We start from the raw sequence: 12,104 nt of genomic DNA on the forward strand, positions 1-12,104 counted from the left end.
CATTTCTTATTGTCTAAGGGAGTTTACTGTGTGCATTTGCACTTGTGTTTCATCCCAGGCTACACTTTGAAGATACTTCATTAATTGTGAAGCATTTCATGATGTTGTTTTGCCCTCATTTTTTTCCTCCTGTAGTAAACACTTAGTGGCCATTTTATTAGGTACAGAAAAAGAAACCTGGTGTGGTCTTCTGCTCTAACCCATCTGCTTCAAAGTTCAACATGTGCATTCAGTTGCTCTTCTGCATAACACTGTCCTGTCAGCTTGAACCAGCCTGTCATTCTCTGCTAACCTCTGTTATTAACAAGGCATTTTTCCCCCACAGAACTGCTACTCACTGTTTTCACTTTCTTTTTTGTTTTTCTTTGTCAATTCTAGATAGACAGTTGTGCATTTCAGTCCCATGAAATCAACAGTTCTGGATAAACCACCCTGTCTGGCACTAACAATCATTCCACAGTCAAAGTCATTTCAATTACATTTCTTCCCCATTCTGATATTTGATCTGAACCTCTTGACTATGCCTGCATGCTTTTATGTATTGACTTGCTGCCATAATTGACTGTTTAGATTTTTACATTAACAAGCAGGTGTACCAAATATATTGTATACAGGCCTCCAAACAGCAGCCGGGATGTGGATTGCAAATTACAGCAGGAGATAGAAAAGGTGTGTCAGAAGGGCAATAGATAGATAGATATACTTTATTGATCCCGAGGGAAATTGGGTTTCGTTACAGCTGCACCAACCAAGAATAGAGCATAAATATAGCAATACAAAAACCACAAACAATCAAACAACAATATGCAAACTATGCCAGATGGAAATAAGTCCAGGACCAGCCTATTGGCTCAGGATGTCTGACCCTCCACGGGAGGAGCTGCAAAGTTTGATGGCCACAGACAGGAACAACCTCCCATGATGCCCAGTGTTGTATCTTGGTGGAATATGGCCGATTATTGTCATGATAATTGTTGGAGATTTTAACATGAAGGTGGATTGGGAAAACCAGTACTGGACATCGGGAGAGAATTTGTAGAATGTCTAAGGGATGGCTTTTTAGAACAACTTGTTGTTGACCCTACTAGAGGATGGGCTGTGCTAGATTGGGTGTTGTGCGATGACCCAGAGGTGATAAGAGAGCCTAGGATTAAAGAACCTTTCGGGAATAGTGATCACAATATGATCGAGTTCACTTTTGAAATTTGAGAAGGAGAAAACTAAATTTCAATATGTTGGTATTTCAGTGGAATAAAGGAATTTACAATGGCATGAGAGGGGAACTAGCCAAGTTGACTGGAATGAGACACTAGCAGAAAGGACAGCAGAGCAGCAATGGTGAAAAATGAGGGAAGTGCAGGACAGATACATTCTAAATAAGAAATTTTCAAATGGAAGGAGGACAGTATTGTGGCTGACAAGTGAAGTCAGAGCCAAAGTAAAACGAAAAGAGGGCATACAAGGAAGTCAAAGCTAGTGTGAAGGTAGAGGATTGGGAAGCTTTTAAAACCATGCAGAAGGAAAAGATCGATTACATTGGACAAGAAATTTTTTCAAAAGTGTAGCTTCCTCAGAATTTTTTTGTTTACGATGGACTGCTTGAAGATGAACACAAATATAATTTCAGACTACTTGTATCACGTAGGAATTTGGAGAAACAACAAATTAACTTTTATTGAATATAATGTGTTTAATTGCATAATGGTGCTGATACTTTGCAATAATTCAGCTAAGTTAAAAATATTTTGTTAATGATTTTCATTTGTACTCAGTGTCTGAAGCTTCTTGCTTAAGTGTTCAACAATAATTCACCAGCATTGATGGATTCCAGTTGCCCTGGTATCTTTTCTCCATGACCGCAATGTCCTGGTGAAACCTTTCACCATGCTCGTCACTAACAGAACCAAGATTTGCAGGGAAGAAGCCTAAAGGCGGATGCAGAAAATGAATCTTTAGTGACATGTTGCACTTCATGGTTTTATATGCTTGAAGCATGCTTTCAACCAGCTGCATGTAGTTTGGTGCTCTGTAGATGCTGAGAAAAATTTCAACAAGTTCCTTGAATGCCTTCCATGTGGTTTTCTCCGGTCCCACTAGAAGTTCTTCAAATTGCCTGTCATTGATGACCTGTTTGATTTGTGGACCAACAAAAATGCTTTCCTTAATCTTGGCATCAGTTATTCTGGGAAGCATCTGTCTCAAATATCAAAATCCTTCATAGAAATTTTTGTGCCTGGTGATAGCAAATTTCATCCTCTCAGTCCTGAGCGCAATAATTATTACTAAAATCTGTCCTGTCATGCAGCATCCACGCCGCCTAAGCATGCCCAAGCATGCCTGGACAAGACAAGAGACTTTCCAGCTTACAGTGTAGGCAACATTTTAATTGACTTGAATTATGAATTGAAATAATAGAGATAGGAAAGGTACGTCGCATCGGAAGTTTCTCCGGTTAGTGGACGATTTCCCTGCACGCCTCTCTGACGTAGAGGGGAACCGCGTATGAGGCAAGTTACAGCAGTGGTAGTGATTTTAAAAAATGGTGCATGATAGGGAAATTTCATGTTGATTTTCATGATCAGTAGCCCAAAATACATAAGATACACCTAAAAGTATTCAGGAAGCAAAATCTTTGTTGTCCAGTGTTATGAAATGAAGCTGGTGACTAATATCAAAGAAGATACTTAAAGCTTTTTCAAGTATATAAAGGATAAAAGAGAGTTGAGGGTAGATATGGGACCAATAGAAAATGAAGTTGGAGATGTTGTAATGAGAGACGCAGAGATGGCAGAAGAACTGAATGCGTATTTTGCATCAGTCTTCACAGTGGAAGACATCTGCAGTATACTGGGCATTCGAGAGTGAAGTATGTGCAGTTGCTCAGGTAGCTTAATGGTCTTGGGGTGGATAAATCTCCTGGACCTGATGGAATGCACCCTTGGGTTCTGAAGGAAGCAGATGGAGAGTTTGCAGAGGGATTAACAATGATCTTTCCATAATTTTCAGATTCTGGCATTGTACCGGATGACTGGAAAATTACAAATGTTACTCTGCCATTTAGGAAGGGTGGGAGGCAGCAGAAAGGAAACTATAGACCTGTTAGCCTGACATCAGTGGTTGGGAAGTTGTTGGAATAGATTGTTAGGGATGAGATTGTGGAGTATCTGGAGGCACATGACAAGGTATGCCAAAGCCAGCATGGTTTCCTGAAAGGAAAATCCTGCCTGACTAATCAACTGCAGTTTTTTGAGGAAATTACAAACTGGGTAGACAAAGGGGATGCAGTGGATGTGGTGCACTTGGATTTTCAGAAGGCCTTTGACAAGGTGCTGCACATGAGGCTGCTTAGCAAGATAAGGTCCCATGGAATTACAGGGAAGTTACTAGCATGGGTGGAGCATTGGCTGATCGAAGAAAACAGAGAGTGGGAATAAAGGGATGCTATTCTGGCTAGCTCCCAGTCAGTTACCAATAGAGTTCTACAGGGGTTGGTGTTGGGACTGCTGCTTGTTATGATGTATGTCAATGATTTGGACTATGGGATTAACGGATTTGTGGCTAAAATTGCCAAAATACAAAGATAGATGGAGAAGCGAGTAGTGTTGAGGAAACAGACAGCCTGCAGAGAGACTTGGATAGTTTAGGGGAATGAGCAAAGAAGTGACAAATGAAATGCAATGCTGAAAAGTGTATGGTCATGCACTTTGGTGGAAGAAATGAATGGGCAGACTATTATTTAGATGGGGAGAGAATTCAAAATGCAGAGATGCAAAGGGACTTGGGAGCCCTTGTGCAGGATACCCGAAAGGTTAACTTCCAGATTGAGTCTGTGGTGAAGAAGGCAAATGCAGTGTTGGCATTCATTTCTAGAGGTATAGAATATAAGAGCAGGGATGTGATGTTGAGGCTGTATAAGGCACTCATGAGACCACACTTGGAGTATTGTGTGTAGTTTTGGGCTCCTTATTTTAGAAAGGATATACTGACATTGGAGAGGGTTCAGAGAAGATTCACAAGAATGATTCCAGGAATGAAAGGGTTACCATATGAGGAACGTCTGGTAGCTCTTGGGCTATATTCCCTGGAGTTCAGGAGAATGAATGGGATCTGATAGAAACATTCTGAATGTTAAAAGACTTGAACAGATTAGATATGGCAAAGTTATTTCCCATGGTCAGGGAGTCCAGGACAAGAGGGCACAATTTCAGGATTTAAGGACATCCACTTAGAACAAAGATGCAGAGAAATTACTTCAGACAGGGTGGTGAATTTGTTGCCATGAGCAGCAGTGGAGGCCAAGTCACTGGGTGCATTTAAGGCAGAGGTAGATAGGTTCTTGATTAGCCAGGGTATCAAAGGGTATGGGGAGAAGGCAGAGGAGTGGAGTTGACTAGAAGAATTGGATCAGCCCATGATTGAGTGGTAGAGCAGACTTGATGGGCCGAATGGCCTACTTCTGCTCCTATATCTTGTGGTTAACTGAGTGTATAGTAATTTTACGTCTAATAGGAGAAAATCTGCAGATGCTTGAAATCCAAGCAACACAAAATGCTGGAGGAACTTGAGAGGCCAGTCAGCATCTATGGAAAAGAGTACAATCAATGTTTTGGGCTGAAACCCTTCAGCAGGATTGGAGAAAAAAGATGAGGGGTAGAGTTGAAAGTTAAGGGGAGAGGTGAAGTAAAGAGCTGGGAATTTGATTAATGAAAGTGATTCAGGGCTGGAGAAGGGCGAGTCTGATAGGAGAGGACAGTAGGCCATGGAAGAAAAAAAAAGGGGGCGGATCACCAGAGGAAGCAATGGGCAGGCAAGAAGGTAAGGTGACAGTGAAAAGGGAATGAGGAATAGTGGAAGGTTGGGGCAGTTTGTGTTACTGGAAGTTCGAGAAATCAGTGTTCATACCATTAGGTTAGAGGCTACCCAGATGGAATATAAGGTGCTGTTCCTCTAACCTGAGTGTGGCCTCATCATGACAGTGGAGGAGGCCATGGATAGACATATCAGAATGGGAATGGGAAGTGGAATTAAAATGAGTGGCCACTGGGAGATCCCACTTTTTGTGGCTATCGATTTCTCGAAGTTCTGGTAATGGGGCCCTTCCCCCCCACCCCCCTTCGCCATTCTCCAGTCCTGCTAAAGGGTCTCGGCCTGAAATGTCGACTGTATTCTTTTCCATAGATGCTGCCTGGCCTGATGAGATCCTACAGCATTTTGTGTGCATTGCTTTCATGTCATTTGGGTCGGTCATAATAAATCTCATTTCTGGAATCAAAAGCACACAAGACTGATAAGAAATCACTGGAAAATGGAGCGAAAGAGGAAACTGGTCCTGCTGCTCATAGGAACAAATGTATATACATACATCAGTCCTTTGAATTTATAATGGGAGCTCGAAAGTATGTAGGGGTTCATAACCCAGAGGTACCCTGTACTGATAAGTTTCCTTCAGGTCCTCATTTGTACTAGGCCCTCGGTTGTGTAGGTTGTTGTGCCTTCTCGTGTGAAAACAGACACAAAGTATTTGTTTAATTTGATATTTCCATATTCCTCCTTATCAATCCTCTATCTTTGTTGGGAAGGGGTTCACATTTGCTCTCACTGGACTTGATTTTAAAAATGCCATTCTCAACCCATAGGACATAGGAGGAGAATTAGGCCATTCAGCCCATCTAGTACACTCCAGGATCTGATCATAGCTGATTTATTATCCATCTCAACTCCATTTTTCTGCGTTGTATTCTTTGATGCCTTACTAGTCATGAACCTTTCAACATCTGCTTTAAATATACCCAATGGCTGGACTTCTACAGCAGTCTGTGACAATGAATTCCATAGAGTCGCCACCCTCTAGCTAGAGGATGGTGAATCCTCCTCATCTGTTTCAAAGGAACATCCTTGTATTCTGAAGCTGTGTCCTCTGGTCCTCTCCACATCCACTCTGTCTAGGCCTTACAGTATTTTGTAGGTTTCAATGAGATTCCCCCTCATTCTTCTGAGCTCCAGTGATTACAAGCCCAGAGATATCAAACACTCCTCATGTATTAACCTTTTCATTCCTGGGATAATTCTTGTCAACCCCAAGGGATTGTTAAAGAATTAACTGCTTGAGACATCAATAGGATTTTAGGTAGTGAGGGAATCAAGGCAGATGTTATAGTGCAAGAAAGTGCCACAAAGATACAAGTTCAGTTATATAAAAAAAATGGCCCTTTTTTGTCATGTTGTGTACTTCATTTAGAAGTATCCCGTGGATAATGCACATAGTTGACTATGGATTGAGTGGTCTTTCTAGATCAATTTACATTTTGCCAGATCACTGGGCTGCAAGTCTCATTATGTAAGTTGGACTGTTTTGTGGGTTTTAATTTTTATGGGAAGCCCTTGTCAAGGCAAACAAGGATTTTTTTTCTTGCTGAAAGGTTGATCCCTTTGACAAGGTTTCTGGAGTTATTTGTGAAAATGTGTTGGCAGGGACCCAGCTGGGCTTCCTCTGCATTTAAATTCCTAGGATTCCATGAATAAATAATGACATTGTTTAGCCACAGAAAGAAAAGCAAACATTTTATATCAGGCTTTCATGACTTTGATATCCGAAATATAAAACCACCAATGAAATATTCAAGGTATTGTGAAATGAAGTTTGTATATCTTGTAACTTTGGCTTTAATTTCTTTTTAGCTTGGAATTATATATCGAGATATTAAATTGGAGAATATACTTCTTGACAGTAACGGGCATGTGGTTCTGACAGATTTTGGACTTAGTAAGGAGTTTCTAATTGACGAAGTAAGTATTACTTTTAACTATTTTGCATCAGCATGTATGATGTAAGTCACAACAGATTTTTTAAATGTTTAGTGTAAGAATGGAATGGCAATATTTATTGGTGGTGTCACTTTGTGTTCAATAACTGTAATGAATTTGTTAAACATTAAGCCTGTGGCTCGATTAGTATGTTGCCAGATGTTATATAATGCACTGGAAGTTCAAACACTGGATCAATGTCTTATATATCCCATAATGGTTACATCTGTGAACCATTTCCTCAGCAATATGGCTTGTATAGAATCTCCATATTACTTTCTGAAGTCAAAGAGAATGGAACACTAGTGAGGAAAGGTGAAGGAGAGACAATGCAGAGTGATTTGCAGTAGACTATAGATTGGCATTGACAAATCTTCTTGAAAAAACAGAGGCTTTCCATCTCTTTAGCTTACTTTAAAATCATCCTTGGGTTTCTGTGTCACTGGCAGGCCTGGCACTTGTCACCCAATCCAGGTTGTTCCTTCAGAAGGTGATTCCCAAATTGTGGCTACACGTGTGTTGAAGTGTTCACATGAAGACAGTTATGGAGTTTGGAAGTTCTGATAAGGGAGTGCTGCAAATGAGGGATGTGTTTGGCTGGAGGTGCTGCAGATGCAAGATCTCTTAAGTGATAAGAGGTCTTAAGCAATGGCTGTCCTGTCAAGGCCATAGCCATTCCACATTAGTCGCTGCTTTTCATTGGGGCATATGGTAGCAAGGTGGCGGGAGAGCGAGAAAATCGACCTGAATCAATCTCCTTTCAAATCGCTTCTGTTTCAAGACTAATGGTAATCTGCCAAGCAGCAGGAACATTGAGAAGGAGTTGTATGAACTCATGATTCTGCATGGTGCATGCAGTCTGGCAGGACTGGTAGAACTAGACGCTAAGGGTCAGGGTAGTGTGGGTGTGGAATGTATAATTAGTGAATATGGGTTCTATCTCAACATTTAAGAGAAGTTTGGATGAGTACATGGAGAGCAGGGGTAAAGGGGGCAATGCTCTCTAGGCAGAATAACAGTACTAAATGGTCTGAAAGGCCTGTTTGTGCAGCAGTGTTCCATAACTCCACAAAATTGTATATAGTCTCTGACAGCTTGGTGACTATGGCGTTAGACATGGTAATGTTTTGTTATAAATGAGCATTCCTGAACCCTGGAATAATCTACAGGCGTAACACTAAAATTCTGTCACATCAGATGGTGAGTTAGGTTCTTTAAGCTGAAAAAGTTACCAAAGATGACATTTTAAAGACTGGATTGTTGTAGAGAAACCCATCTTGTTCTTTGTTGTCATTTGGAATGATAATTTTCCATCCTATCACCTAGCTTGAACTCCTTCCCCTCTCCCCCACCTAATTATTCTGGCTTCTTCCCTCTTCTTTTTCAGTCCTGATGAAGGGCCTAAGCCTAAAATGCACCTCCTCTCCATTGATACTACCTGACCTGCAGTATTTCATGTGTGTTTTCATCCTACCTAGTTTGACCTATGTGCATCTCCAGACCTTTAGATACGGCCCAGTTAGGCACTCACTCCCAGGGTAGTTGGAACTGAAGAATAAATCCTGGCTCTGCCATAATGTCCACATGCCATGAGTGCATGAAGAAATAAAATTAACTGATGTGAGATTTATTTTTCCAGTGACAGTCCATGTTTATGTAAATACTGTTACCACATGTAAATTGTATATATACAAGAGCATCTGGTTACTGTACTGTTAAATATCAAATTCGACAAGTGCATTTTAATATTTTACAAGGAGTGATGAACTAGTTTAGATACAACTGTAAGCTATATCTTAATTAGAAGAACTATTAGTTAATATTGAATTAGGCATACAATGTAGTAATTTAATATTTAGAACTATCACTATATTCTGCTTCAAAATAAAAGTGCTTTTCTGTGGATTAGTATAGTCAAATTATTAGTTTGTACATGCAGTCTTTTTATTTGTGTAGTGTTGAATCCAATGTGTTTGTATGATTGACAGATACTCTCCCATACAAAGTTGTAATAAGCTATACATGTAATGCATGTGATTAATAGTGTACTACTGAAATGTGGGATAAATTTCTTAAGAAAAATTCTCATGGGAATAAAAATGTTCTTTATTTTTAACACTTGGTGCTTTTGAGAATTTTGTTTATACATTATAGCTTTGCCTCAGGCTTGGCGAGATGGATGACCTAGCATGATCGAGTGGATTGGGATTGTGGGGATGCTCATTAGAAAGTGGGGGTACTATAAGTTCCTATATGAGAGGGCTGTGGAGAAAGAACAATTGTTGGGAGGGCTAGGGTTGGACAATGTTGTAGTTCTTCTTGATCAGTCAGGCTTAATTAGAAGATTGTGAGTGGGGGGAGTTGGTAGTTTAGAGAGTTTGCAAAGTCTGAACTTCTGTAGGAGCCAGAAGCTTAAAGCCCTCTATCTTCTTTTCCTGGGAGAGTGGTAAATTAGTCATTATTGTCAGTATTCTGACTCTAGGCTAGTTTCCTTATCTCCAGAAGATCTGGGGCACCAGTAAATTTCAATGTGGACACCTAATGCACTGTAAAGACTTGTTGCAAAAATACTGTTGAATATTGAGCAGTAAGAGATTGAAAATGCTAGAATTGAGCAATAAACAATCTGCTGTGGGTTCTCCATGGGTCGAGCAGCATTTTTTTATTTTTATTTGTCACATGTACAGGTATATTGAAACATACAGTGAAGTATGTCATTTTGTGTCAATGACCAACACAGTCTGAAAACGTGCTGGGGGCAGCCTGCAAGTGTCACCATGCTTCCTGCACCAGCATAGCATGCCCACAACCTCTTAACCTTAACCCATACATCTTTAGAACGTAAGAGGACACAGAGCACCTAGAGGAAACCACATGGTCACAGGGAGAATGTACAAATCTACAGCAGTGTGAGTTGAACCTAACTTGGTGATCACGGGTGCTGTAAGGTGACGGGCTAACTGCTACAGGACCATTCTGCCCTCAGTGTGGAGAGAAACAGTTTGTTGATGTTGCTATTAACAAACATTTTGTATTAGCAAAAAATTGGGACCTTTTAGTATCTGCCCTGCTGAAAGTGGCAACGTCATGATATGTGACCCTTCACACATGTGAAGTGGCAACGTCATGATATGTGACCATTGCAAGCAGAGGTAAATATCTGGGCAACAGCATATTATTCTTTGCTAGCTAACCAGAATTGCCTTTACATAACAATCACATAGTTAACTATTAGCACTGCAGCACTAGTGTTAATTTTAGAGAAGGCAAAATAGAATCGGGCATTTTTGAATTTTGGATTACTGTACTGTATATCTTGTAGATTTGAGGGAGTATTTTTTTCTGAAGAGAAAACTGGAGAAACCATATGGGATGATACAGCTGCAACTCAAGCAGTACCAAAAGCAAGAGGTTGTCGATGTCTGCCATGAACTAAAGCTATTTCAGTTTCTGGCACCTGCAGTGCCTTGCGTTTTGCCTTTAGATAGCTAGTCTTTTAGTTTAAATGGGAATCAAAGGTTTTGGGGAACAGGGAACTAGGTGAAGCTGAGGAGATGATCTAGAGCATTGTTGAGGGCCCATTTCACTGAATTCCTACTCTTTTGGTCTGACACGAGTACATCTTGTATTCTAATTTATCTTTTTATATATTTTTGTTTAACTTTATATGTTATAGCGGACTGATGGTGTAGTGGCATTAGCACTGGATGTTGAAGCGAAAGGCCCTGAGTTTGAATCCGGCCAACTCCTTGCACACTTTCCATCCGTGCTGGATTGAGTGTCAAGCTAGTAAATTGGCCTCGTAGGAAAAAACAGACAAAATGCTAAAGAAGTGACAAGATTGCCCACACCTCCGATGCACCACAGGGCATGAAGGGGAACTTGTATACTATATGTGCTGAAACTTGGTAAATTACTGATGCCAATTAGAGTTGAGGTTATTGTCATATGTAAAAGTACAACTTTAAAGCACATTTGGGACTTCATGGAAAGGAAGGATTTAGAAGAATGTATGCTAAATGCAGCAAATGGGAGTAGCTCTGGAAAAAATCATGACAGAGTCCTGTAGAGCTCCCTTTGGCTTCCAGGTTATTAATACTAGTTTCTATTCTTTGGGCTTAATATCCCCAAAGAATAAATGAAATTAACAATGAGCAGTGAAAAATAAACTTGCATTGTGATAAATTCTCAATGTATAATTCACCTTAAATCTATTTTTGGTAACACTGTCCACATACACACACAACTATAGATTAGAAAGTGTGTGTGTAAATGTTATAAATAATCTGACATTTATAATAAACAGTCGATATTTATCATGAAATGTAGACTGTTTATTTCCTTCCATAAATGGTCCCTGAGCGGCTGAGTTCCACCAGCATTCCACCAGATTTCCAGCATCTACAGAATCTCTTCTGTATATGAGCTTCCAGATAAACTTCGAAACATTTTATTGTTCAGCCCATCAAAATATGTAATTGCTTGAACTGTTTTTCCTATTAATTTTAACTTCTAAATACCTATAAAATCTCTTAATAAATAAAGGACTGTTCTGTAAAGCAGGGATCCCCAACCTTTTTTGCATGGCGGACCGGTTTAATATTGACAATATTCTTGCGGACCGACTGACTTGGGGGGGTGGGGTGGGGAGAGGAGGTGTTCAATTTCAACAGTGCACGATGGAATGAGGAAAGGTGCAGCTGACTCATATCGTTTCATATCGCCAAATCATGTCGTTTCCACATGGCCCGGTAGCACATGCTTTGCGGCCCGGTGGTTGGGGACCACTGCTGTAAAGCACAGATTAATCGACATCTCTGAATTTATTTTGCCAACAGGTATGGGAACAGTCAGCAACATGGCTGCTGGCTTTAACTGAGCTAACTGGAAAATAGCGCTTGGTCACAAGCACTAAATGCTATTGTGGTAGAGTCATAAATATTAGAAAGGGTGACTATCAGGGAGCCAATGCCAAACCAAACCAAGGCAAGTTTCTATCTCAGCTTGGTATAAAAGTTGATTGATGAACCATATCTCGTTCCATAAATTTTCACAGCATATCAACATTCAACACCTCTTTAAAATTTTATAGTATATTAAATATTAGAAATATTTAAAAAGAGGCAATTTTTGATTATCATACTAGTTGATGTTGTGTGCTGATTATTTCCTGCTGTTTGGAAGTGTTTATTCAGAAGATATTTCAGTTGCTAGAAATAATGTTATGACCCTTTTTGAATATCTGCGTGGTTTCCATTTGATGACACACTACTTTCTGAGACTTTAATGGAAATATAGCC

General features: G+C 40.1%; 1 protein-coding gene across 2 annotated transcripts in view; it reads left to right on the plus strand.

Annotated features, from left to right (window-relative positions):
- Window positions 1-12,104, plus strand: part of rps6ka5 (ribosomal protein S6 kinase, polypeptide 5) — a 315,467-nt gene that overhangs the window by 153,994 nt on the left and 149,369 nt on the right. For both annotated transcript variants that reach the window (XM_072272845.1, XM_072272856.1), the window contains one exon: window positions 6,679-6,786. In XM_072272845.1, coding sequence (XP_072128946.1) covers window positions 6,679-6,786 — 108 coding nt within the window. The remainder of the gene's footprint in view (window positions 1-6,678; window positions 6,787-12,104) is intronic.

Source organism: Mobula birostris, chromosome 1 (genome assembly GCF_030028105.1).
Source record: "Mobula birostris isolate sMobBir1 chromosome 1, sMobBir1.hap1, whole genome shotgun sequence".
NCBI lineage: Eukaryota > Metazoa > Chordata > Chondrichthyes > Myliobatiformes > Myliobatidae > Mobula > Mobula birostris.